The sequence below is a fragment of the Oncorhynchus clarkii genome, chromosome 20 (assembly GCF_045791955.1).
Source record: "Oncorhynchus clarkii lewisi isolate Uvic-CL-2024 chromosome 20, UVic_Ocla_1.0, whole genome shotgun sequence".
Lineage (NCBI taxonomy): Eukaryota > Metazoa > Chordata > Actinopteri > Salmoniformes > Salmonidae > Oncorhynchus > Oncorhynchus clarkii.
The window spans coordinates 12,784,239-12,811,707 of record NC_092166.1 but is presented as its reverse complement, the minus strand read 5'-3'; the positions used below and the strand labels follow the sequence as shown (position 1 = coordinate 12,811,707).

Below are 27,469 nucleotides of genomic sequence, written 5' to 3'. Positions count from 1 at the left end.
CTTTACTTTTGCTCAAGTATGACAATTGGGTACTTTTCCCACCACTGTATACAGTTGCAACTAGTGAGTGGAGTTACAAACAGACTATACTAAACAAGTTAAATGTCTTACCTGTGATTAAATGTTTTCCACACACATGGACACTAGGTCCACACATTTACCACGCCGAATAGTCTGAAGCCACAGCGCTCTTCTTGCAATATCTATTTCCCTATGTGGGAGCGTTGCGAACCGTAGGTAGAGATTTTTGACCTGGTTACATTGAACAACACAGCAGCTTTTCGGCATGTTTTGTTATTTCTGTATAACAAAAAATTGACAACGAAGTTGGCTCTTTTACAATGGCGGTCAATGGGAAATAATGTTTGTTTTCCCCATCTTTTGGTCGTAGTCGAGGGGAATTCCTTCTTAGTACATGAATATCGACTTGGACTATGGGGACACCTGAATAACTATTTTAGGTTCTAGATAACACCTTTTTTTCGAAGAGTGTCGCACTGCTTTGCTGATAGCTACTTTATTGATGAAAAATGTACTTACTAAGACTTTGATAGGTGGTTGTCTCACCTAGCTATCTTAAGATCAATGCACTAACTGTAAGTCGCTCTGGACAAGAGCGTCTACAAAATGATTCAAATGAAAATGTAAATACAGGATTAATTGGTCAAAATGTTAGTTAATATCAACAATTATTACAAGTGAAAAAATACACAGCATACATATTCAAAAATGCTAAATCCCTATTACAGTAGGCCTAAGCCTGTTTTGTTTTTTGTTCCTTTTTGATTCACACAGTTCCTCTACGACAAGAAAATTAACTTCATCTTTCATCAATGATTAAATAAGCCCACTGACTGTATATCAGCCCATAGCATGAAAAACTGGAGTAAGATATTCAAGAGCGGAGACCCTGAGAGTGTGGATGGGAACTCCTCTTCGAAGAGGATCTCCTCGAACAATGGCCCAGCAGAGCTAACACCTCAGAGAAACTTTGAGGATAACCTTTCACATGATGCAAACTCCACTGCCCACTCATCCATCACTCCTTCACATGTACAAGGAGAGGGTGATGGTGAGGACGAGGGGACCCTAAAGGGCAGGTTGAGAACCCTCCTCATCCAATCATGGGGCAGTATTCTCCACAAATTGGGGAAAGGTGATGCAGACTCTGATCTGAGCTTCAATGGGGTCAAGATTGTGCCCAATGGGTCCAGGGTGAGTCCACCTGTCAGCCCAATAATAGAGAGGAGGTACTGGGACACTCAGGACTCACTGGGGACCTCCAGCAAGAGTTCCCGTAGGCCCTTGTTGAGGGACAGTCCCATAGACAACGACCAACTACATTATCTTCCAGAGGAATCAGAGTTGACCAGTATCCATCCAGCTGAGTACTATGCGGAGAAGGTGGAAGTCTACAAACTTAAGTACTCCTATATGAAATCCTGGCCTGGGTTACTAAGACTCCTGGCTGGGTTTGAACTTCTCTTTGGGGGTATGGTCCTTGCCTGTGTCTGTGCCTACATCTATAAGGACAGTGAGTGGTCAAACGCCTATGGACCGTATAACAATAGTCATGGCACGTCGGGGAACTCCTATAATGGACCCATGACTCCATTTGTGATGGCGGTGGTTGGGTTGACGTGGATTGTAACCATCCTCCTACTGGTGATAGGGCTGACCATGTACTACCGTACCATTCTCCTGGACTCACCCTGGTGGCCGCTCACAGAAGGCATCATCAACGTCGCCCTGTTCCTCCTCTACATGGCGGCTGGTATCGTGTACCTGAATGACCTCAAACGTGGGGGGTTGTGTTACATGACCATTGGCATTAACCCCATAATGTCCAGCCTGTGTCGGGTTGACGGAGGACAGATGGCTGGCACGGCTTTCATCTTCATCAACATGCTGATGTATCTCATCAGCTTCCTGGTGTGTCTGAAAATGTGGAGGCATGAGGCCACCCGCAGGGAGATGGAGTTCTTCGAGAGCCAGGTAGGTGGTTGACTAATGGCATTTCCATTGCCCATTGGCAACAGAATGGACAATATAATGGCCACTCTTGAGAGGCACATTGGTTTAAGGCACTGCATCTCAGTGCTAGAGGTGTCACTACAGACCCTGGTTCGATTCCAGGCTGTATCACAACCATCCGTGATTGAGAGTTCCATAGGGCGGCGTACAATTGCCCCAGCGTCGTCCTTTTTAGGGTTTGGCCGGGGTAGGCCGTCATTGTAAATAAGAATTTGTTTATAATTAACTGATTGGCCTTGTTAAATAAAATAAAAAAAATAAAAAAATTGCCATCTGGAAGTTGTTATGGGACTGGTGTCAGATTAAGCAGTTTTTATTGGAATGAGTAAAAAAAACGCCATAGATCTCAAAACAACAGCAGAAGGAGTAGCCAAATAAGCTGAGTTTTTCAATTGAAGACAACATTTAGAAAAATTATGATTCTCTACCATGTGTTTTATCTCTGTAGGAAGACGAAATACATATTATTGATAAAGTTGAACAATATAGTTAAATATATACAGTACCAGTCAAATGTTTGGACACACCTACTCATTCAGGTTTTTCTTTATTTTTACTATTTTCTACATAGTGAAGACATCAAAACTATAAAATAACATATATGGAATCATGTTGTAACCAAAATATATTTCAGATTTTAGATTATTCAAAGTAGCCACCCTTTTCCTTGATGACAGCTTTGCCTTGATGACAGCTTTGCACACTCTTGGCATTCTCTCAACCAGCTTCACCTGGAATGCTTTTCCAACAGTCTTCAAGGAGTTCCTACATATGCTGAGCACTTGTTGGCTGCTTTTCCTTCACTCTGTGGTCCAACTCATCCCAAACAATCTCAATTGGGTTGAGGTCAGGTGATTGTGGAGGCCAGGTCATCGGATGCAGCACTCCATCACTCTCCTTCTTGGTAAAATTGCCCTTACACAGCCTGGAGGTGTGTTTTGGGTCATTGTCCTGTTGAAAAACAAATTATAGTCCCACTGATCGCAAAACAGATGGGATGGCGTATCACTGCAGAATGCTGTGGTAGCCTTGCTGGTTAAGTGTGCCTATAATTCTAAATAAATTATGACAGTGTCACCAGCAAAGCACCCACACACCATCACACCTCCTCCTCCATGCTTCACGGTGGGAACCACACATGCGGAGATCATCCATTCACCTACTCTGCGTCTCACAAAGACACAGCGGTTGGAACCAAAAATCTCAAATTTGGACTCATCAGACCAAAGGACAGATTTCCACCAGTCTAATGTCCATTGCTCATGTTTCTTGGCCCAAGCAACTCTCTTTTTATTATTGGTGTCCTTCAGTAGTTGTTTATTTTCAGCAATTCGACAATGAAGGCCTGATTCACGCAGTCTCCTCTGAACAGTTGATGTTGAGATGTGTCTGTTATTTGAACTCTGTGCGTCGCAATCTGAGGTGCAGTTAATTGCTGCTTTCTGAGGCTGGAAACTCTAAGGAAAGTTTTTTTTTACCCTTATTTTACCAGGTAAGTTGACTGAGAACACATTCTCAATTACAGCAACAGCATGTGGAATAGTTACAGGGGAGAGGGGGGGGGGGGGTGAATGAGCCAATTGAAAGCTGGGGATGATTAGTTGGCCATGATGGTATGAGGGCCAGATTGGGAATTTTGCCAGGACACCAGGGTTAACACCCCTACTCTTATGATAAGTGCCATGGGATCTTTAGTGACCACAGAGAGTCAGAACACCTGTTTAACGTCCCATCCGAAAGACAGCAATGTCCCCAATCACTGCCCTGGGGCATTGGGATACTTTATTTAGACCAGAGTAAAGGGTGCCTCCTACTGGCTCTCCAACACCACTTCCAGCAGCATCTGGTCTCCCATCCAGGGACCAACCAGAGACCAACCAGGACCAAGCCTGCTTAGCTTCAGAAGCAAGCCAGCAGGGGGATACAGGGTGGTATGCTGCTTCTGGCTATCTTATCCTCTGCACCAGAGGTAACTCTGGGTCTTCCATTCCTGTGGCGGTCCTCATGAGAGCCAGTTTCATCATAGCGCTTGATGGTTTTTGTGATTGCACTTGAAGAAACTTTCAAAGTTCCTGAAATGTTCCGCATTGACTGACCTTCATGTCTTAAAGTAATGATGGATTGTCGTTTCTCTTTGCTTATTTGAGCTGTTCTTGCCATAATATGGACTTGGTATTTTACCAAATAGGGCTATCCTCTGTATACCACCCTTACCTTGCTACAACACAACTGATTGGCTCAAACGCATTAAGAAGGAAAGGAAGAAATTCCACAAATGAACTTTTAACAAGGCACACTTGTTAATTGAAATGCATTCCAGGTGACTACCTCATGAAGCTGGTTGAGAGAATGCCAAAAGTGTGCAAAGCTGTCATCAAGGCAAAGGGTGGCTACTTTGACGAATCTCAAATATGAAACATATTTTGATTTGTTAAACACTTTTTTGCTTACTACATGATTCCCTGTGTTATTTCATAGTTTTAATGTCTTCACTATTATTATACAATGTAGAAAATAGTAAAAATAAAGAAAAACCCTGGAATGAGCAGGTGTGTCCAAACTTTTGACTGGTACTGTACATAACTTCACACAGTTGCAATCACCATATCAGGCAACATGAGGCAGGTTGTTTTTACCCTTTCATCACAGTGTACATGTGTCATTGGATGCTTTGGAGTTGTTGCATGATACATAATTCTTCAACTTTGGCTTCAGGAGCATCTGAGGTCCATCTCTGTTGCCCAGACCAAACCTCCTCATCCCCAGACCAAGAGGATTGTGTTTAAGGATGAGATGGACAGCTCAGTAAGGGCGACCAAACGCCTGCACGTCACAGATTTCCATCAGGAGGAGCCAGGCAGCCGGAACAGAGCCAACCCCACAGGGTATGCCGAGAAGCCCAGAGTCGTCGCAGACTATATAATGTGAGTGAGAGGATTTGCCTAATATCCTGAAACTGATTTTGGGTAAGGATGTGAGGCTCTCGTGCTGAGGTACACATGGAGCAACAGGAAGTGCTCATATTTGGTTCAATTGTACGAGGTGCAATAATGATATGTAATAAGACATTATCTAACATAGCCTTGTGTCTTACCCTATCCCTTCAGTAAATATCCAGAAATCTTCTCTATGGAAGAAAGGGAAAAATACAAAGCTGTTTTTAATGACCAGTATCAGGAGTACAAGGACCTTCACAAAGACATCAGTACCACCTTCATGAAGTTCAGAGAGCTGGATGCCATGATGGGCAAACTCCTCAAAGATGGAAATAGTCATGAGGTGAGTGATTTCATCTAACTCTGCAAATCTGGGCCTGAGCCTCGATGGTGTTTTCAATCTCACTATGATATGATACCCCTTTCCCTTTCTCTGGAAGTGTAACGACACTTGAACTCAATATATTTTTGTTATCTCATTGTCACTGTCACTGAGCAATGAGAGGTACAATCCATTCCATTCCATGCCCTGCACAAAGGCTTCCACTAAAAATAGCATGTGACATCTGCATAATATAATTTTTAAACATGAATATCTTTCATCCTTTTAACCAATTTAATTGTGGGTGTTTGTTCTGTCCATTATCTAGGAGCAGAAGAGAATCCAGCGGATTTTGAAGAAGTATGAGCAAAACAAAAGTGTATGTGGTGAATGGAGACCCCTAACATTCCACTCACGCTTCCTCACTTACGCTGAAACAATTTCGAAAATCATTCAGCAGTCATTTTAACGTTCAACTGAGATGTAGTAGAATTGTTACTGTTGTGTAAACACCTAGGTAATATTTGCTTTTTCAATAAAGCTGCCCATTCATGTGAATAATATTGCTGCTACTTTGAAACGGGACCTCTAGATTTCTCATTTAACACCGCTTGCATTACAAAAATAATCAGGCTGTGGAGAAAGATGCGAAGTGATGGAGCTGCAGTCAACACGATGTGTGTTTATTTTTGACTTCACAGAACCCTGCCTTCCTGGAGAAGAAGGGACGCTGTGACTATCTGAAAGCTAAATTAGGCCACATCAAGAACAGGATCCGCAATTTCGACCAAGACAGCTTGGCAATGGGTCGGACCTGAAGAAATAACACACAGAAGGAGCAAAAGGACCATCATTATTCTGTTCCTGTCACGCCTTTGATTGTTTCGTTATTTAAGCACCATTTGTTTTTGTTGGTGTGTTGTTTATTTAGATTTCAGTAAATGTCTGTATCAAATCAAAGTTACAAATCAGTTACAAATCAGTAACTGTGTGTTGTTCCATTATAGTCTACAACATGTTTTGTGCTACTGTAAAGATTTCTTGCCCAGAAATATTGTGAGTGAGTTTCAAGTCGTGGAGTGAATGAACACGTAAACCAACCCAGAGCGAAATTGTGTACCTTTGGACTTTTGTGGACAATGCTAACAGGGTCAATTCAGATTTCATTGACTAGCATTGCATTTGCAGAGCTTTACATATACACTACATAACGTGGATAGTTTTTTGTATTTTCTTTATATGAATTGTTAAATATGAAACGTTAAAAGGGCAGTAGGGAACCAACAATCCACTAACACAGTAATGACATTTGCAATACTTCCGTTTTTTAAAGAATCCATAAGAATACAAAAAAAAAACATTTGTTTTAGTAACATGTTTTATTTTTATGAAAATCTATTCCTGTCAAGAGTTTTGCAGGTAAGCCTATACAGCAGATGCACATTCTTCCAGATGTGTTGTATCTCTCCTCCACCTTCATATTACTGATCTGGAAAAACGTGATAAGCGACATACAGTTTAAGGTAGGATCTCTCCCTCCTGTCTCCACATTTTGAAGGAGAGCGCGATAGTTTTTGAAAAGTCTACTGTGTTGAGACCATAGACTGGTTGAGATCCTTGCGCACCGCCATGCGCATTGGAGCAGCCAAGAGAACAGGCAGTGCACACGCAATAGTTTCAGGAGATGTAGCCTACATGCGTTAAAAAGCTTCGAAAAGTAGGCCTATATTCGAAGTGATAATAGATGTAATGTTAAACTTTTTTTGTGCACAATGACCGTTTTTCAATAACATTAGCCTAAAGACGTTTCAGGTAAGTGAACGTTATCAGTTGGTACTACAATTATGTTTGACAGGCTGTGTTGGTGACACGGAATTTGGAATGTAATGTAATGACTCCATCTGATAAACAGTGGAAAATTAAAGTAGCACATAGGATACAATTCTTTGTTTTTTTGTTTGTGTGAGCAGAAAAGCTGCTAAACGTTTACGGGTTGCGTTGTTTTAGTCTTTCTCTTGTTAATTTATATTATTTCACCGTTATTTATACAGGTAAGTAAATTAAGAACAAATGGTTATTTATTTACAATGACGACCTGTCTAACACATTAATGAACAACACATCAACAAACAACAATTACACTAGATATCTATTACACATCATTTACACAGCACATGAAAAGCAAACACAATCATGTAAAACGAACATCAGCCTGAATCGCTCTAGAGTAGGGATGGGCAATTTATGTAGGCCCACATATCCTTTCCCCCCAAAAAAATAAAACACATTGTTTTTGTTTTGTAGAAATTGCACCTTGTGTATTCTACTATTCAACTCTCAACCATCTCAACTGTACAATACACAAGGTGCAATTTCGAATTGTTGATATGCATCACAGCAGTTTATCTCTTGTTATGTCAGTCACTGACTGCACTTAACTAGCCTATGTCAGCTGACTTATATGTTTTTTATTTATTCTTTATTTTGTACTTTTTACCACTTTTTCGTGATACCCAATTGGTAGTTACAGTCTTATCCCACCACTGAAATGGCGGCCCCCACATCCATCAGTAGTTGACCATCCCTGTCCTAAAGGCACCACATCTACCAACTTTAAGGCCTTTTGGAGATCATGCCACACAAGAGGCAAAATAAACTAGACATTCATGTTTATATTTATAGGCCTGCATGTTTTTTAGTTGGGCAAATATTCTTGTGCTTTTACTGTGGTGTGCAGGCCTATTTTTTGAATTGTATGCAAAAACATTTTTTAATTAGTTTTCACCATTACTAATAATAATTTCATACAGGATATGGACTGTGGCCAGTGAATATAGCAGTATCGTGTATTTTGTATGACTGAAGCCTTGAACTTGCTTGCTTTGATGCCTGTCAGCCTTTCATGAGTTCAGCTCGTGAATTATTTACTGTATCCTGCCTATCAGAGACCACAGATGTGTGTTCTAACTTTACTATCCTTTTGAGTTCCAAAAGTTCTCACAAGGATAGTAACATAAGGAATATTTGACAAGTGGAGACATTTCACTGTCCCCAAAAGGAAAAATGCTATTTTAGGCGTAGGGGTTAGGTATAGGGTTAGGGTTAGAATTAGGGTTAGGAGTTAGGATTAGGTTTATGGTTAGGGGTTAGGTATAGGGTTAGAATTAGGGTTAGGTTTATGGTTAGGTATAGGGTTAGGGTTAGGGTTAGAATTAGGGTTAGGAGTTAGGATTAGGTTTATGGTTAGGGGTTTGGGGTTAAGGTTAGGGAAAATAATAGTTTGAATGGGAATAAATGTTTTGGTCCCCACTTGGATAGTAAAACCAACGTGTGTGTGTGTGTGTGTGTGTGTATGTCTAGACCTAAACATAGCTCAGGTTAGAGTGGTGACAGTCAGATGTAACCGTGAGGGCATAGTCACTATCATCATTACATGGCTTATATTTTACCCTCCCCTTGTATATTCATCACATGCGGACAGGACACATGACACCTGGGCTGAAGCAGCTGAGAGGTAGAGAGCACAGTGGAAAACACCACGCATCACTGCACACACTGCTGCTTCTGGCTGTCTAAATTATTGAGGTCCACTGGGTTGAGTTGCAGTGGACTGAGGAGTTGTGCTGTTCACTGAGAGAGAGGGAGTGTTGTTGGCAACAAAACTAATGAGAATACCGTCGGTTGGGCAAACACACAGAGAGAAGAGAGACACTCCAGATCTATCCTATGTGTCAGTTCAATGGGATGTAATAGCACTTGATGTCATTTGATATCATGATATCATTTATATAATTTGCGATAAGATGTGATTTGTTATGATAGTACATTAGTATGACATAATAAAATGTATGTCTTGTTTTGCAGGCCTCCCTTCTCTCTGAATCATGTATGAGCCGCGGTACTATGACAACCCACCCATCTATAGTCCTCCCTACACTGCTACCTCCAATGGATTCTACACCCACAGAAGTGTACACTCCCCAAGGAGCAACTTTGACCCCTACCCTCCTCCCCCTGACTCATTCTATATGGAAGATAGGCCTCAACACTTCTACAAATGGTTCTCTGCTCCTGGGCTTGTCAAAACAATGGAAGGAGCAACAGTCATCTTGTGTTTCCTCATTTTTGCCTGTGTAGCCTCCACGTTGGTCTGGGACATGCACGGAGCAGGAATAGGAATGGGGGGCTATGGAACAGGGTCTATGGGGGTTGGCAGTGGCACTGGTGGCTATTACGGAGGCAGCTATGGCTATTCCAGCTCCTACATGACCCCGTATTCGGCCAAGTCAGCCATGATATCCATGGCGGCCATTAACTTCCTGGTTTCTCTGGGATTCCTTGTGGGGAGTTTTTCTCGGTCGCCTGCTATGCGTGGTCGGAGGTTTTACCTGACAGTGTTAGTCTGTGACGTTGTCCTGGCGGTGCTGCAGGGCATCATTGACATTGTGTTTGTGATCGGTGTCAACCCCATGTCGCAGAGCTCTCAGAGCATGCTCTATAACCCCATGCTTATGATGTGCCAGAACATGCAGGGAAGCCCCAGTCTGAGTGGGAGTGTGGGAGCAGGGTTCCCTGGGGGTTTCCCCATGTACAACCAGTATCTCCAACACTACTGTTACATGGACCCTGAAGAGGTGGGTCAAAGCTTTACTTCAATGCCCTTCGTAATTATTGGAACAGTGAAGCATTTTTTCTTCTTATGGCTCTATACTCCAAAAGTTTGGATTTGAAATCAAACAAATGACTATGAGGTTAAAGTGCAGACTGAAGAAAAAATGCTTCACTGTCCCAATAATTACGGAGAGCACTGTACATCTTTACTTTATAAACCTTAACAGTTTACATAACATGCTATGAAATACTTTTGACCCTTTTTTGTTTTCTCAGTTGGATAGCTGTTGTAATAAATGACAATCATTGTGGCTAATCATATATAGATACTCTTTCATTCACCTAAATAAATGAATCATATGTAGTAATGAGGACACATCTAATTTACCCTCCGTTTCAGGCTGTGGCGTTGGTGCTTGGGTTCTTAGTAGTGGTGGCACTGTGTGTAGCTGCATACTACGCCTACAAAACCCGCAGGAAGATCTGGCGCCACGGCAAACCCAACATTATCTGGGACCGACCTCTGCTCAGACCACCTGAACCAAATGATGTACAGGACTGGGTAAGTGGAAAATTAGATTTCTTGCGGTACAAAAATGGGCAGAAATTCCCTGCAGTAGTGCTATCCTACTCACGTTGGCCAAGAACATCCATAATGTGGTTGGTTACATCACAAACAGTTGACATGTTTGACCAAGTGCGTTACAATGAATTCCTTTGTGTCCCAAATTGTCACCTGGATAACTAGATCAATAGCAAAGCTCTCAAGAAAGTGGTTGGAAGAATAAACATTGCGTTGTGGTGATATTTAAGCAATAAGGCCCGAGGAGGTGTTGTGTCGTGCTTGTGAACAGCCCTTAGCCGTGGTATATTGGCCATATACCACAAACCCAGAGGTGCCTTATTGCTATTATAAACTGGTTACCAACATAATTAGGTCAGCAAAAATAACGATTTTGTCATACCTGTGGTATACGGTCTGATGTACCATGGCTGTCAGCCAATCAGCATTCAGGGCTCAAACCACCCAGTTTATAAAAGCTCTCAACATAGTGGTTGCAAGAATAAACATGGCATTGTGGTGTGATCATTAGGTGGCTGTGGTCACAGATTATCCATTATATTGACCAAATACTCAAGTGGCCTCTCTAACAATGAAAACAAATGTCTTTAAAAATGGAAGGCAGTTGGGAGGAGGCAAGGTCAGGTTGGACCATTATAGCTAATGAGAGGGGGTATATGCGTGTAAACACCAGGCACAACACTAAAAATGAAGTGCTTTGTAACACTAAAAGTAGTGGCAACTGAGCTGCTACCACCTTAAAGGAGACGAAACGCTAACTTCGCTGGAGTATTGAAACACATGGTTCTGAGTGTATTGAGACAGATTTAAGGTGGACTGAAACATTCATCCTGAGGTGTTCTGAAACATGACGGTGTGATGTAACACCACATAATCAAGAGTTGTGCAACACCTTGCCAGAGATTGGGAGCGCTAACTAGAGCCCTGCACAGGCATGAATTTTATGGCTGAGTCCTACCCATGCCTTCAGACTCAACCCTACCCAGGCCCGATTGCTTCTGCCAAATTTAAGGCCCTGTCCGAAAACCTGAAATCCTTTTTGTCTGTCACTCTATCCCCCACTGCGCGCAGGCAGCTCGCTCTGCATGCACTCTGCTCATGGCGGCTCTGTGTATACCTAGCAATGGCTCCACTTGGGCTGCTCTGCCAGAGATATTAGAGAAAGGAGGAGATAGGAATCCCATTGGGCAATAAATGGAGGAATGTATAACGCCCAGCAGACCGTCGAACAATTGCGTTCACGTTGTCATAATCGCTTCTCAAAGTAAGGGTATGAGTCGAGAAACATGCCTATTTTCCTTGAAAGTACCTTAATGTCACAATGCCAAAGCAAGACAATATTACACATAGTAAGTTAATTATCTCACATCTTGGAAAATATTTGTAATGTTGTACTTTTGTTGACGAAATTCATGCTAATGTTGGGTTTTTGAGCTAGCGCCCAATTGACTCTCATTCAAATTAAATTAAATCAAATCAAATGTAATTTATCACATGCGCCCAAATACTGTGAAATGCTTAGCTACAAGCCTTAACCATGCGCCCAAATACTGTGAAATGCTTAGCTACAAGCCTTAACCAACAATGTATTTCACTCCTTGAAGGAGAGCTTTCCTATCCCAGAATGCTCCTTGCGGCCCATTGACGTAGCATGGGCAACGTACACAATGGGCGTTAATACAATTACAATGGAGTTTCCCATCTCCTCAAAAGTATTTCTGACTCTGCTCAATGAAGGAAGAGACATGAGAGTCCAGTTAGCTGTTAGCTACTTTTGATCAGTCTAAACTCTAAACATCTCTCCTGTTTTATATTTGACAAGGTTTAATCACTTCTGACACCATGATCTTAGTCAGATATGACTGTACTGCTCAGCAGAGTACGTGCAAATGGCTCAGCTTCAAAATGTTAGTGATAAATTTAGTGATACCCGAGCCCTGCCGTACCCTAGTTATTGAGGAAAAAACAGGCCCTACCCGGCACAAACCCGATGTATAACGTTGGGGCGCCCGTTGGGCTCGGATCGGGTAGCAGAGCTCTAGCCCTAACCCGGGAAAGCTTGAAAAAACTATTATGGTAATTCGAGTCCTGTGTAGTGCAGAATTAAATCCCTTCTCTTTTGGCGTTGTTTCCTCTCTCTAGAGCTCCTAAACACTATGATGGTGTTTTGAATCCTGTGTAGTGCAGAATTAAATCCCTTCTTCTGGAGTTTCCAAGTACTGTAAATGGGAGTCACTCTTATTGTACACTGAGTATACAAACCATTAGGAACACCTGCCATTTCCATGACAGACTGTCCAGGGAATCCAGGTGATAGCTATGACCCCTTAGTGATGTCACTTGTTAATCCTTCAGAGTCTATTGACACAAACGTCAATGCGTCAATCTCCATCAAAATCTGTCAGTTTAAGATGGAGATATCATTTTTTTTCATGGGCTGCATTTCTATTCACCACATCTGCCTATGTCGGCCTTCCACATCTGCAGTGGAAGGTGGCCAAGCTAAAGTGGTGTTTGTCAGACCATGAGAAATCCTGAAAATCGGACTTCTCACGAAAACGTCTGTAGTGTCCGAACGTTTTGGCCTAAAACAGGGATCATCAACTGAAAATTGTCCACAACAAGCACAAACAGATATAACGTTTGACTAAAACAATAATTTCAAATCTTGCTCACATGTATTTTGTCTCTCTATTATGTGTGAGAATACTTGGGAACAGATTTCTTAAATTAAAATCTCTTGGAGCTGATTTCCTGGTGTTTTCACAGTCTTTTATGTCACAAAAAGTTGATTTATTATATTTTTTTGCTCAGAAAGATTGGTGTCTGAATAAGTTGGGGAACCCTGGCCTACAAACTTCTCCACTCTATGGAAAGGGGAGACTCTTAAGAAAACAATGGTGCTCTCCGTTGTATCACAGGACTTGTCTGAATGGAACCCAGTGTCACAGGACTCGTCTGAATGTTTCCCATACAAACAAATGGATGTATGGAGGTAGTTTTGTGTCAACAAAAATAAGGGGTTAAAAATGTGTCCACAAAAAAATAAACAAATTCTTGAGCTTTCTTATATCTCCTTGATATAGGACAGACACTTCAAAACCTTATTCCTTATGATTTATTTTTTGACTGTCTTTTTGGGCATTTATGAATGCGTTATTCAGTCCATTTCTAGGGGCTAGTTGTAAAGGCCAAATTCAATCATTTCAAATTATTATTTTTATACCTAAAGGGGTCCTAACATTCAAAATTGAATAGCTAAATGAACGATGGTATGACCATCTTAAAACAATTCCATATGTACTTTTAAAGGTTAAATCCACTTAAATCAGTATAGATGAAGGGGAGGAGACAGGTTAAAGAATCATTTTTAAGATGAGACATGGATTGTGTATGTGTGCCATTCAGAGGGTGAACGGACAAAGGTAGTAGAATGGTAGTAGGTACCAGGCGCACCGGTTTGTGTTAAGAACTACAACGCTGCTGGGTTTTTCACGCTCAACAGTTTCCCGTATGTATCAAGAATGGTCCACCACCCAAAGGACATCCAACCAACTTGACAGATGTAGGATCTTAATTTCATAATTTTTGTTTTTGAGAATTTTCCTGCACAGCAGAAAAGGCTAACTTTTAGTGTATTCTATGTGTAACGGCTGTTGGAAGGAGAGGACCAAGGTGCAGCGTGGTATGTGTCCATATATATTAAATGAACACGGGAATAACAAAAATAACAAAGAGAACGACCGAAACAGTTCTGGCCTTAGTTCCTTTTTTATGTCTTTGTGTTAGGTTGGTCAGGGCGTGAGTTGGGGTGGGTAGTCTGTGTTCTTTTTTCTATGTTGTTATATTTCTATGTGTTTGGCCTAGTATGGTTCTCAATCAGAGGCAGGTGTCGTTCGTTGTCTCTGATTGAGAATCATACATACCTGTTTTCTCCATTTTGGTTGTGGGTGTTTAATTTCTGTTTAGTTTCTGTTCACCTGGCAGAACTGTTTTGTTTTCTCTTCGTTGTTATTTTGTGTAGTGTTCAGTTTTTCCAATTAAAATATGACGAACACTTACAACGCTGCATTTTGGTCCTCCTCTCCTTCCAACATCGTTACACTATGTTTAAAAAGGCTTCTAAAGTTTGTAATTTACACTTTAAAATGTCAGATTTGCCCTAATGAAAAATGTATCAAACTCTACAAAAAAAAATTATATTAATTATAATCCACAAAATAATTCACATTTTCTGTTGCTGCAGGATTATTTTCCTGCTGTAGCAAACTGGCTCAAATTAAGATCCTACACCTGTAGAGTCCATTCCCCGATGAAATGGAGAGCAAAAAGCACTTGTAAAAAAACTTCAGCCCAGGGCTCAATGCGATCCACGAGTCATCCATTATGCTAATGTCCTGGCCTGAGTCTTTAAATTCTGATGATGGCACATGGTATGGAAGGTTGTTTAGATTAATTGAGTCACAGTACAGTTGAGTTAGATTATATGATTGACAGTTGACAGTTCAGCTGGCATTAGTCTTTGATGTTGGTCTTGATTGGCCAGCCTGTGGGTAACATGTGTGTGTGTATATGTGTGTGTGTGTGTGTATATATATATATATACAGTGCCTTGCGAAAGTATTGATTCTTCACAAAAAAATACTGTTTTATATCTTTATGTTTGAACCTTGAAATGTGGCAAAAGGTCGCAAAGTTCAAGGGGGCCGAATACTTTCGCAAGGCACTGTATATATATATATATATATGTGTGTGTATGATTTTCTGCAGGGATACAAAAATAGCCAAAGAATAACAAACAATAATGATAGTGCATGAATGTAAAATTAGGTTATCAATGCTATAATATTAATAAATTGCAATATGAATACAAGTATTAAACATAATAACATGCAAAAAGCAAATACTTGATTAAGCTATGCAAATATAGAAACAAGATAACAATATGAATGTCAAAAGTGGGATGAAATAACACGTGGTGTAGTAGGATAAAGCTAGATCATGGTTAAAATAGCATGTGGCTGTTAAGTGTAGCATATAGCATGGTGGGTATACATCAAACAGTAGATAAAACTCATAAAGCTAGTAGGCAAACAAGCCAGCAGTATTATCTCAAAAACTGGCCTTCATTTGCATATAAAACAAGTGCACGAAAGGTGCAAACAATGACGTGTCAATGAATTACATGTAGCATAAAAAAAACAGATAAATGAAACAAAATGGCTGTTTTACTTGGACAATTAGCATCCAAAATGCTACACAAAATAAATGTTCTTATTTGCGCTCACCTGTCGGAGTTTGTGAAGGATCCAAATACAGGGAAGGTGCCTGCAAACTTGCCTGTTCTTATACTTGACCATAGAGTTTTGATTGCCCTCCCTCCACCGCTATGCTTCAGACTGGGGGAATTCTGAACACTACAGAAGCACAATGTTTGAAGTTCACATTTTTTCTTTAATCTAAACATTCGTCTTCTGATATGAAGGTATGAATGAAATAAAGGTGGAATTTCACCAAAAAACATTCTCCTTAGGCCCTATTCAGACTTGAGATAAGTTGATTTAACATGCACTTGGGACTTCAGTAAATGTTTTATTCAGTCCATGTTAAGCCTGAATCAGGCTCCATGTGATCAGTGTAACACAGGTGGTTCAGCACAACTGGTTCCTTCTGAAGACTGGCTGAGTTGCCTAAGGCAGTGTTTTGACAAGCAGGGGACCTGGGTTCACATCCACTTTCTCACATGATTACCAGCGATGAAGGCTCACTTTATACATGTTATGTTACTTTTAGATGTGTGTATTGTTAGATATTACTGCACGGTTGGAGCTAGGAACACAAGCATTTCGCTACACCCGCAATAACATCTGCTAAATATGTGATTGCGACCAATAACATTTTATTTGACCTTGTTACTTCCTCTTACATAACCCTAAATATTTTGATTGTATAATTATTTATAATCTCACAAAGTTCCCTGGCAACTGTAGCCTATAATCAGAGCCAAAGTCTACCATAGGAAAAGTATTCAATTCCCAGTGTCTTCTTTAAATGTTTTATATTAAAATACTGACAGAAAATTCTATCAAAATGTATAATCAATCAATATTTATGCTATAAGCCATTTGCAATTTTTAAAAAAAGTATTAAATGAAAGACAGTCTGCCAAAACATTTACATGCACTGAAACACCAACAATTGTTTTCAAAACACAAATATTCATACTGAAGAACCACTTTGGGTGGCTCCGAGTACATGTTTTGAAATACAGTACATTTACAAAGCTTTCAGACGCCTTCACTTTTTCCACATATTGGTAGATCACAGCCTTATTCTAAAATTTATTAAATGGTCCCCCCCCCCCACTCAACAATCTACACACAATAACGCATAATGACGAAGCAAAAGCAGGTTTAGATTTCTTTAGTAAATGTATTGAAATAAAAAATATTAAACATTTGAAGTATTCAGACCCTTTACTCAGTACTTTGTTAAAGCACATTTGGCTGCAATTACAGCCCCGGGTCTTCTTGGGTATGGTGCTACAAGCTTGACACACCTGTATTTGGGGAGTTTATCCCATTCTTCTCTGCAGATCCTCTCAAGCCCTGTCAGGTTGGATGGGGAGCGTCGCTGCACAGCTATTTTCAGGACTCTCCAGAGATGTTCGATCGGGTCCAAGTACGGGCTCTAGCTGGGCCACTCATTCAGAGACTTGTCCCAAAGCCACTCCTGCGTTGTCTTGGCTGTGTGTTTAGGGTCGTTGTCCTGTTGGAAGGTGAACCTTCACCCCAGTCTGAGGTCCTGAGCACTCTGGAGCAGGTTTTCATCAAAGATCTGTTATTCGTTCCGTTCACCTTTCCTTTGATCATGACTAGTCTCCCAGTCCCTGAGACTGAAAAACATCCCCACTGCATGATGCTGCCACCACCATGCTTCACCGTAGGGATAGTAACAGATTTTTTTCCAGACGTGACGCTTGGCATTCAGCGGGCTGTCATGTGTCTTTTAATGAGGAGTGGCTTCCGTCTGGCCACTCTACCAAAAAAAGCCTGATTAGTGGAGTGCTGCAGATATGGTTGACCTTCTGGAAGGTTCTCCCATCTCCACAGAGGAACTCTGGAGTTCTGTCAGAGTGACCATCAGGGTCTTGATCACCTCGACACAATCCTGTCTCAGAGCTCTACGGACAATTCCTTCGACCTCATGGCTTGGTTTTTGCTCTGACATGCACTGTCAACTGTGGAACTTTATATAGACAGGTGTGTGCCTTTCCAAATCATGTCCAATCAATTGAATTTAAAACAGATTTACCACAGGACTCCAATCAAGTTGTAGAACCAGCTCATGGATGATCAACATAATGCACCTGCGCTCAATTTTGTGTCTTATAGCAAAGGGTCTGAATATTTATGCAAATAAGGAATTTCTGTTTTTTTTATTTGTAATAGATTTGCTTTGTCTTTATGGGGTATTGTGTGTAGATTGGTGAGGAAAACAAATAATTTAATCAGTTTTAGAATAAGGCTGTAACGTAACAAATTGTGGAAAAAGTGAATGGGTTTACATTCAAACTGTCACACCCTGATCTGTTCCACCTGTCCCTGTGATTGTCTCCACCCCCTCCAGATGTGGCTTATTTTCCCTGCTGTATTTATCCCTGTGTTTATCCCTGTCTCTCTGTGTCAGTTCGTCTTGTATGTCTTTCAAGTCAACCAGCGAGTTTTTCCGTACTCCTGCTTCTATTCTCTTTTTGCTAGTCCTCCCGGTTTTGACCCTTTCCTGTTTTCTGGACTCCGTACCCGCCTGCCTGACCATTCTGCCTGCCCTGACCTCGAGCCTGTCTACCACTCTGTACCTCCTGGACTGGTTTTGACCTTTTGCCTGAACTGGTTTTGACCTCTTGCCTACCCCTTTTGGATTAATTAATAAATATCAAAGACAAACTATCTGCCACCCGTGTCTGCATCTGAGTCTCGCCTTGTGCCCTTATACAAACACCAGATCTCACCTTAGGTGCACTACTTTTCATGGTTTTACTGTACAATGATGGTGTTTTGAGTATTTCTATTTTAACAGTGAATGGTTTCCACTAGTTGCCACAAAGGGTTTTTTCTCTTTGTCGCTGTGGTAACTAACGATGACCAGGCACAACGCCGATACAAAGGTTTTTTTCTCAAAATTGCTGGGATGTCACGTGTACTACTTATATCAGGTCATTCGTAACAACCTAATCATTAAGACATTTCTATTTGATCAAATAAGCCATTCAATGTTTTGTTGACCAAATTCGACAATCTCTCATTGACCTCCATACAAAAACGCCACCTGCTGGAGAACACTGATTTGGGGCCCAGTTATCCGCTTCGTCACTTCCTCTCAGCTGTAGTTTATTTGAACATTACCACTTCTCACTGGCTGTCAGGTGCTTGTTTATGGCACACCTGGTTTCACTCAGACTGATCATTAACCAGCCAGGTGACAACAGGCATTGTGAGGACCAATAAAAGGTAATGGGGCCCTATTATCACAACTGTGTATTTACTCAAAATGGTTTCGGGCCAATCCAGGCCCTGAGTTGTTTAAAGCAGGTATATGGCACACATTGGCCATTTGGACATGTTTTTTTAGTTTAGCACAAAAAACATTGCATTGAAAGAGGAATTAGACAGCTTGTAAAACATGAATCCAAAAATAAATATGATTTAGCAAATATATCTGCATTCCCTTATTCAGAAATGATATTTTCTAGCGCAAACAATTCACTAAAATATAATAACCTCGTAATAGAGCATACAGTATTGGCTTCCTGTGAGGAGCTGGTTTCATACATGACCTGTCTGGGTCCCTGGAGAGTTCATTACGTTGAGTTATTATAGAACGTGAGAATATCAGTGCTATCAGAGCACTGATAGTGATAGGCTCTTCACTCTGGTACCCACATGTATAGCAGTAATTAATTTACTCCGTAGTAGCCCCACTTCCTCCATTTTCTCTGCTAGAATGTATTACATCTCGTGCTATAGATCTCAAACTGTTAGAAAATGTATTCGCAATCAATTATTCCACTGTGGCCTATATCTTATCCCAAGTATCTGGCAGCTTCTTGTGTGGTGCTAACCCGATGCACCCTCATTGCAATGAGCTGCTTGCCTTGCAGGGAAGCATATATAATGCAAATGTCATGTATAATGTATTAAAGCATTGAGTTGCCTTGGTGTTGCTGCAAACCTCTACAGTATACGCTTCTTAATCAATCTGTCTGCAAGGCGCAATAGTATCGCTTCATTTCACAGAAATGGTGTCAGTGAAAATGAGCTTATTTTTTTGTTCATTTTAGTTTTTAAAAAATGAATTAGCCCCATGTTGAAAGAACATTGTGGTTATATTAAAATAAACCATATTATTATTTTTTTAAATGACTACTACTTGCTGACTGTGCAGGGATTTCGCTAGACAGTGCCTTTGAGGTTATACACATATTCCAGCTGGGAACAATGATGCCGGCAGCCCATCTGATCCATGTCACAGACTTCTAGTCTCCACAGACTGTTCAGTCTATCTGCTCCTAATGATGTTGCAGATCATTGCTGGAAGAGCTTGATGTTGGGTTATGCCATCCGAGGACAACTATGGTGTGTATTATGAATACATTTGCAGCCTTTATGAATGCATTAAAGGTTTTCTATGTAAGAGCCTTGACCATCGGCTGTTATGACTGCTCATAACAATTATTAGCAGGCACCGTCTATAATGCATGATACACTGGTGGTTCAAAAAAGTGTTCCCAGAAAGTCCTGTTGTATTTGTTAGCTAGCCTTTTTAGGGTTCACACAAAACATGAAACATGACACAATACAGATCCTTAATACACAAGAACAGCTCAAGGACAGAACTACATCAATTGAATAAACACTGCATTACCAAATGTATGTGGACACCTGCTCGTCAAAAATCTCATTCCAAAATTATGGGCATTAATATGGAGTTGGTCCCACCTTTGCTGCTATAACAGCCTCCACTCTTCTGGGAGGTCTTTCCCATAGATGCTGGAACATTACTGCAGGGACTTGCTTCCATTCAGCCACAAGAGCATTAGTGATGTCGGGCACTGATGTTGGGAGATCTCCCTTCACTGGAACTAAGGGGCATAGCCCGAACCATGAAAAACAGCCCCAGACCACTATTCCTTTTTCACCAAACTTTACAGTTGGTACTATGCATTCGGGCAGGTAGCATTCTACTGGCATCTGCCAAACCCAGATTTGTCCGTCGGACTGCCAGATGGTGAAGCGTGATTCATCACTCTAGAGAACGTGTTTCAGCGACGGTGCCACGTTGAATGTCACTGAGTGCTTCAGTAAAGCCATTCTACTGCCAATGTTTGTCTATGGAGATTGCGTGGCTGTGTGCTCATTTTTATACACCTGTCAGCAACTGGTGTGGCTGAAATAGCCTAATCAACTGATTTGTAAGGGTGTAAACATACTGCTGTATACAGTGCCTTGCAAAAGTATTCACCCCCTTAGCGTTTTTCCTATTTTGTTGCATTAAAACCTGTAATTTAAATGCATTTTTATTTGGATTTCATGTAATGGACATACACAAAATAGTCAAAATTGGTGAAGTGAAATGAAAAAAATGACTTGTTTCAAAAAAACTTTAAAAAAATGAAAAGTGGTACGTGCATATGTATTCACCCCCTTTGCTATGAAGCTCCTAAATAAGTTCTGGTGCAACCAATTATCTTCAGAAGTCACATAATGAGTTAGATTGCACACAGGGGAACTTTATTTAAGTGTCACATGATCTGTCACATGATCTCAGTATATATACATCTGTTCTGAAAGGCCCCAGAGTCTGCAACACCACTAAGCAAGGGACACCACCAAGCAAGCGGCACTATGAAGACCAAGGAGCTCTCCAAACAGGTCAGGGACAAAGTTGTGGAGAAGTACAGATCAGGGTTGTGTAGTTGAACAGTCTAGGAGCAACAACAGCTCAGCTGTGAACTGGTAGGTCACACAAGCTCACAGAATGGGAAAAAAAATATATAAAAAAAATATCAGAAACTTTGAACATCCCACGGAGTACCATTAAATCCATTATAAAAAAATGGAAAGAATATGGCACCATAATAAACCTGCCAAGAGAGGGCCGCCCACCTCACGGACCAGGTAAGGAGGGCATTAATCAGAGAAACAACAAAGAGACCAAAGATAACCCTGAAGGAGCTGCAAAGCTTCGCAGTGGAAATTGGAGTATCTGTCCATAGGACCACTTTAAGCCGTACACTCCACAGAGCTCGGCTTTATGGAAGAGTGGACAGAAAAAAGCCATTGCTTAAAGAAAAAAATGCATGTGGGATGTGGGAGACTCCCCAAACATATGGAAGAAGGTACTCTGGTCAGATGAGACTAAAATTGAGCTTTTTGGCCATCAAGGAAAACGCTATGTCTGGCACAAACCCAACACCTCTCATCACCCCGAGAACAACATCCACAGTGAAGCATGGTGGTGGCAGCGTCATGCTGTGGGGATGTTTTTCATTGGCAGGGACTGGGAAACTGGTCAGAATTGAAGGACTGATGGGTGGAAATACTTGAGGAAAACCTGTTTCAATCTTCCAGCGATTTGAGAGTGGGATGGAGGTTCACCTTCCAGCAGGACAATGACCCTAAGAATACTGCTGAAGCAATATTTTAGTGGTTTAAGGGGAAACATTTAAATGGCCTTGTCAAAGCCCAGAACTCAATCCAATTGAGAATCTGTGGTATGACTTTAAGATTGCAGTACACCAGCGGAACCCATCCAACTTGAAGGAGCTGGAGCAGTTTTGCCTTGAAGAATGGGCAAAATCCCAGTGGCTAGATGTTCCAAGCTTATAGAGACATACCCCAACAGACTTGCAGCTGTAATTGCTGCAAAAGGTGGATCTACAAAGTATTGACTTTGGGGGGAGGGGAATAGTTATGCACGCTCAAGTTTTCGTTTTTTTGTCTTATTTCTTGTTTGTTTCACAATAAAAAATATTTTGCAACTTCAAAGTGGTAGGCATGTTGTGTAAATCAAATGATACAAACCCCCAAAAATTAATTTTAACTAGGTTGTAGGCAACAAAATAGAACAAATGCCAAGGGGGGTGAATACTTTCGCAAGACACTGTATATAGTGTAGGTAGTATAAGTGGTCTACAGGGTAAGACCGGTATAATTATGAGAATGTCAAGGACATTCTGGTTAAGATGCATGAGACTCTGGTTCTTAGTGTTCGAGGCAGGACACAGCAAAACACCCTCAAAAGCACTATCATACCAATATCCATATGAAATATTTAGGCTAATAGCAATGTTGTTACATTGTTTCAGGTGGACTATGTTGCAGAGGGGCAGAGCACTCAGCGGGCCCCTACTGTGATCTTATCAGAGAAGACCGTCCCTGACCTCAGGACAGAGAACAGTGTTGTCTCAGACGGAGCCGGAACAGTCAGCATCTACAGTGAGGAGACCTACAATGGCAATGTGTGAGTCATAGGGTTTGATATTGTCTAAAAGTTTGGACATACCTACTCATTCAAGGGTTTTTCTTTATTTTTACTATTTTCTACATTGTAGAATAATAGTGAAGACATAACTATAAAATAACACATGGAATCTTGTGGTAACCAAAAAAGTGTTAAACAAATTAAAATATATTTTATATTTTAGATTCTTCAAAGTAGCCACCCTTTGCCTTGATGACAGCTTTGCACACTCTGGGCATTCTCTCAACCAGCTTCAGGAGGAATGCTTTTCCAACTGTCTTGAAGGAGTTCCCAAATTTTGTGAGCACTTGTTGTCTGCTTTTACTTTACTCTGCGGTCCAACTCATCCCAAACTATCTCAATTGGGTTGAGGTCGGGTGATTGTGGAGGCTAGGTAATCTGATGCAGCACTCCATCACTCTCCTTCTTGGTCAAATAGCCCTTACACAGCCTGGAGGTTTGTTTGGGTCATTGTCCTGTTGAAAAACAGGACAATGGGATGTTGAAAAACCAGATGGGATGGCATATCGCTGCAGAATGCTGTGGTAGCCATGCTGGTTAAGTATACTTTGAATTCTAAATAAATCACAGACTGTCACCAGCAAAGCACCATCGCACCTCCTCCTCCTAAATTAACTTTTAACAAGGCACACCTGTTAATTGAAATGCATTCCAGGTGACTACCTCATGAAGCTGGTTGAGAGAATGCCAAGAGTGTGCAAAGCTGTCATCAAGGCAAAGGGTGGCTACTTTGAAGAATCTCAAATATGAAATATATTTTGATTTGTTTAAATACTTTTTTGGTTACTACATGATTCCATGTGTGTTATTTCATAGTTTTGATGTATTCACTATTATTCCTCAATGTAGAAAATAGTAAAAAATAAATAAAAACCCTTGAATGAGTAGGTGTGTCCAAACTTTTGACTGGTACTGTAAATGTAATAGTCCAGTCTAAGTAAATAGGCTAGTCTGGGAGGATTGTCTGGAGCCTTGACCCATAGTGAGTTCCCATAGTCTCTGCCTGGAGTGAATAGTCACGACCTAGAGTGAATAGTCTCAACCTAGAGTGAATAGTCACGTCCTAGAGTGAATAGCCTCGACCTAGAGTGAATAGCCTCGATCTAGAGTGAATAGCCTCGACCTAGAGTGAATAGTCTCGACCTAGAGTGAATAGTCTCGACCTAGAGTGAATAGCCTCGACCTAGAGTGAATAGCCTCGACCTAGAGTGAATAGTCTCGATGTAGAGTGAATAGTCTCGACCTAGAGTGAATAGCCTCGATCTAGAGTGAATAGCCTCGACCTAGAGTGAATAGCCTCGACCTAGAGTGAATAGTCTCGATGTAGAGTGAATAGTCTCGACCTAGAGTGAATAGCCTCGACCTAGAGTGAATAGTCTCGATGTAGAGTGAATAGTCTCGACCTAGAGTGAATAGTCTCGACCTAGAGTGAATAGTCTTGATGTAGAGTGAGTAGTCTTGATGTAGAGTGAATAGTCTCCTCCTAGAGTGAATAGTCTCGACCTATAGTGAATAGTCTCGACCTAGAGTGAATAGTCTTGATGTAGAGTGAATAGTCTCAACGTAGAGTGAATAGTCTTGATGTAGAGTGAATAGTCTTGATGTAGAGTGAATAGTCTTGATGTAGAGTGAATAGTCTTGATGTAGAGTGAATAGTCTTGATGTAGAGTGAATAGTCTCGACCTAGAGTGAATAGTCTTGATGTAGAGTGAATAGACTTGATGTAGAGTGAATAGTCTCAACGTAGAGTGAATAGTCTTGATGTAGAGTGAATAGTCTTGATGTAGAGTGAATAGTCTCCTCCTAGAGTGAATAGTCTCCTCCTAGAGTGAATAGTCTCGACCTATAGTGAATAGTCTTGATGTAGAGTGAATAGTCTCAACGTAGAGTGAATAGTCTTGATGTAGAGTGAATAGTCTTGATGTAGAGTGAATAGTCTCCTCCTAGTGTGAATAGTCTCCTCCTAGAGTGAATAGTCTCGACCTATAGTGAATAGTCTCGACCTAGAGTGAATAGTCTTGATGTAGAGTGAATAGTCTTGATGTAGAGTGAATAGTCTTGATGTAGAGTGAATAGTCTTGATGTAGAGTGAATAGTCTTGATGTAGAGTGAATAGTCTTGATGTAGAGTGAATAGTCTCGACCTAGAGTGAATAGTCTTGATGTAGAGTGAATAGTCTTGATGTAGAGTGAATAGTCTTGATGTAGAGTGAATAGTCTTGATGTAGAGTGAATAGTCTTGATGTAGAGTGAATAGTCTCGACCTAGAGTGAATAGTCTTGATGTAGAGTGAATAGACTTGATGTAGAGTGAATAGTCTCGACCTAGAGTGAATAGTCTTGATGTAGAGTGAATAGACTTGATGTAGAGTGAATAGTCTTGATGTAGAGTGAATAGTCTTGATGTAGAGTGAATAGTCTCGACCTAGAGTGAATAGTCTTGATGTAGAGTGAATAGTCTTGATGTAGAGTGAATAGTCTTGATGTAGAGTGAATAGTCTTGATGTAGAGTGAATAGTCTTGATGTAGAGTGAATAGTCTTGATGTAGAGTGAATAGTCTCGACCTAGAGTGAATAGTCTTGATGTAGAGTGAATAGACTTGATGTAGAGTGAATAGTCTCGACCTAGAGTGAATAGACTTGATGTAGAGTGAATAGTTTTGACCTAGGCTGAATAGTCTTAGGGCTGTATTCAATCAGATCCGCTTTAGCCAACATCTGCATAGCGGTTGTTTTGGCGACGTCGGAGGTGGAACTGTGTTAGAGCTGTCAAATCCACAAGCGGCTCCTGGTATTATACCTAAAGTGGGCATTGCCATTGGCTGTACGGAGTGCATTAAGATAAATCCCATGTAGCCTTGTTTACACGTTTGAGCACTGGAATGTGAGATATAATCTATACCTCGATTAGGCTAACAAAATCCTCATTATTTTCTTTAATTATTTAAAATTTTAGCCTAATTATGTCTATATAGCTTACACTTTCTCGTTCTGATCTTCTAACATGAGGGGGACGGGTGTGGCTTCGTGACAATGATCAAGAGCAGCTGCTCACTGATTTGATGACTTCAACGCAGTTCTGCGTTTATTTATTTATTTTTTTACTTAACCTTTATTTAACTGGGCAAGTCAGTTAAGAACAAATTCTTATTTACAATAATGACCTACCCTGGCCAAACCCTAACCTGGGCGACGCTGGGCCAATTGTGTGCCGCTCTATGGGACTCCCAATCACGGCTGGTTGTGATACAGCCTGGAATCGAACTAGGGTCTGTATTGACGCCTCTAGCACTGAGGTGCAGTGCATTAGACCGCTGTGCCACTCGGGGCATCCGACACCGGCAAAACATCCGCTATGTGGGTGTTGGCTATCGCCGGTTAAAGTTTGATCTGATTTAATCCAGGCCTTGTCCTAGCCGAATAGACCAAAGTTGTATAATAAATAGTCACAGGATTGTTAATAGTAACAATAATATTACCATAACCCTACTACTCACACTACTCACCCTCGGCTGTAACAGGAAAATGGTACAGGAAAATAGTTCATAACAGTTTGAAAATGAATAAATTATTTTTTATTAAAATTTGATTTTCTCTGCCTGCTGGTTATCAATTTGCCACCTTCAACTTCTGCTTTGCTGTCAATACAGATAAATTACTTTCCCAGTGTTCATGCAGTATTGACTGAATGGTCCAAAGAATAACACCATAATGTAATCATATAGTTATAAAGGTTAACTAGCTTTATTGACAGTTTGATATTATCTCCAGTTACTATGACAACACCAATGGGCGTGTGCCTGAGCCCCTGTACCGGCACACCAGGGTCAGCTCCAGCCCCTCTGTGGAGGCAGAGAGCCTGAAGAAGTACCCCATTCACAGGGAAAGGGAACGGGATCCTACCCCCCCTTCCCAGGAGGAGACCCAGTGTGAGACCGGCTACACCACTGGTGGGGATACTGGTAATGAACTGGACCAAGACCAAAGTGACCACATGCATAGGTGGGCTGTATTTGTTGAGAAGATGGATGGATGAATGGATGGAACGAGGGATGGCGTGATAGATTAAACATTAAAACAGACAGTATCCAACCGTTATCTGCTGTGTGTGCTGTGTCAGATATGCTAGTGGGAAAGCATGACAGAAAGCCATTTTGTTCCAAAGCTCTCTACATTCAAGAAAACGGTCAATAAAATTGCAGCATTGATCTAAATGGAATGACCTGTGTCTCCTTTATTCCTGTGTAATGTGTCTCTTCAGCATGTACCCTGAGATAACATCAGACAGGCAACGACGACAGTATAAGAAAGAGTTTGACTCCGACCTGGCGAGCTACAAAAGCCTGTGTGCCGAGATGGATGACATCAGTGAACAGATGCACAAGCTGAGCCGAGAGCTGGATATCCTGGAGGAGGGGACTGCGAAGTACCAGGTAAAGAAA

The 27,469-nt window shown here is 41.1% G+C and overlaps 1 protein-coding gene across 1 annotated transcript in view; it reads left to right on the top strand.

The window, feature by feature from the left end:
• LOC139376854 (uncharacterized) overlaps positions 1-27,469 on the top strand; it is a 34,526-nt gene that overhangs the window by 5,841 nt on the left and 1,216 nt on the right. Inside the window, exons 2-11 of the mRNA XM_071119813.1 lie at positions 796-1,995; positions 4,750-4,958; positions 5,142-5,313; positions 5,621-5,671; positions 5,994-6,099; positions 9,175-9,926; positions 10,304-10,465; positions 22,854-23,008; positions 26,799-27,029; positions 27,289-27,460. Coding sequence (XP_070975914.1) covers positions 874-1,995; positions 4,750-4,958; positions 5,142-5,313; positions 5,621-5,671; positions 5,994-6,099; positions 9,175-9,926; positions 10,304-10,465; positions 22,854-23,008; positions 26,799-27,029; positions 27,289-27,460 — 3,132 coding nt within the window. The 5' untranslated portion in view covers positions 796-873. The remainder of the gene's footprint in view (positions 1-795; positions 1,996-4,749; positions 4,959-5,141; positions 5,314-5,620; positions 5,672-5,993; positions 6,100-9,174; positions 9,927-10,303; positions 10,466-22,853; positions 23,009-26,798; positions 27,030-27,288; positions 27,461-27,469) is intronic.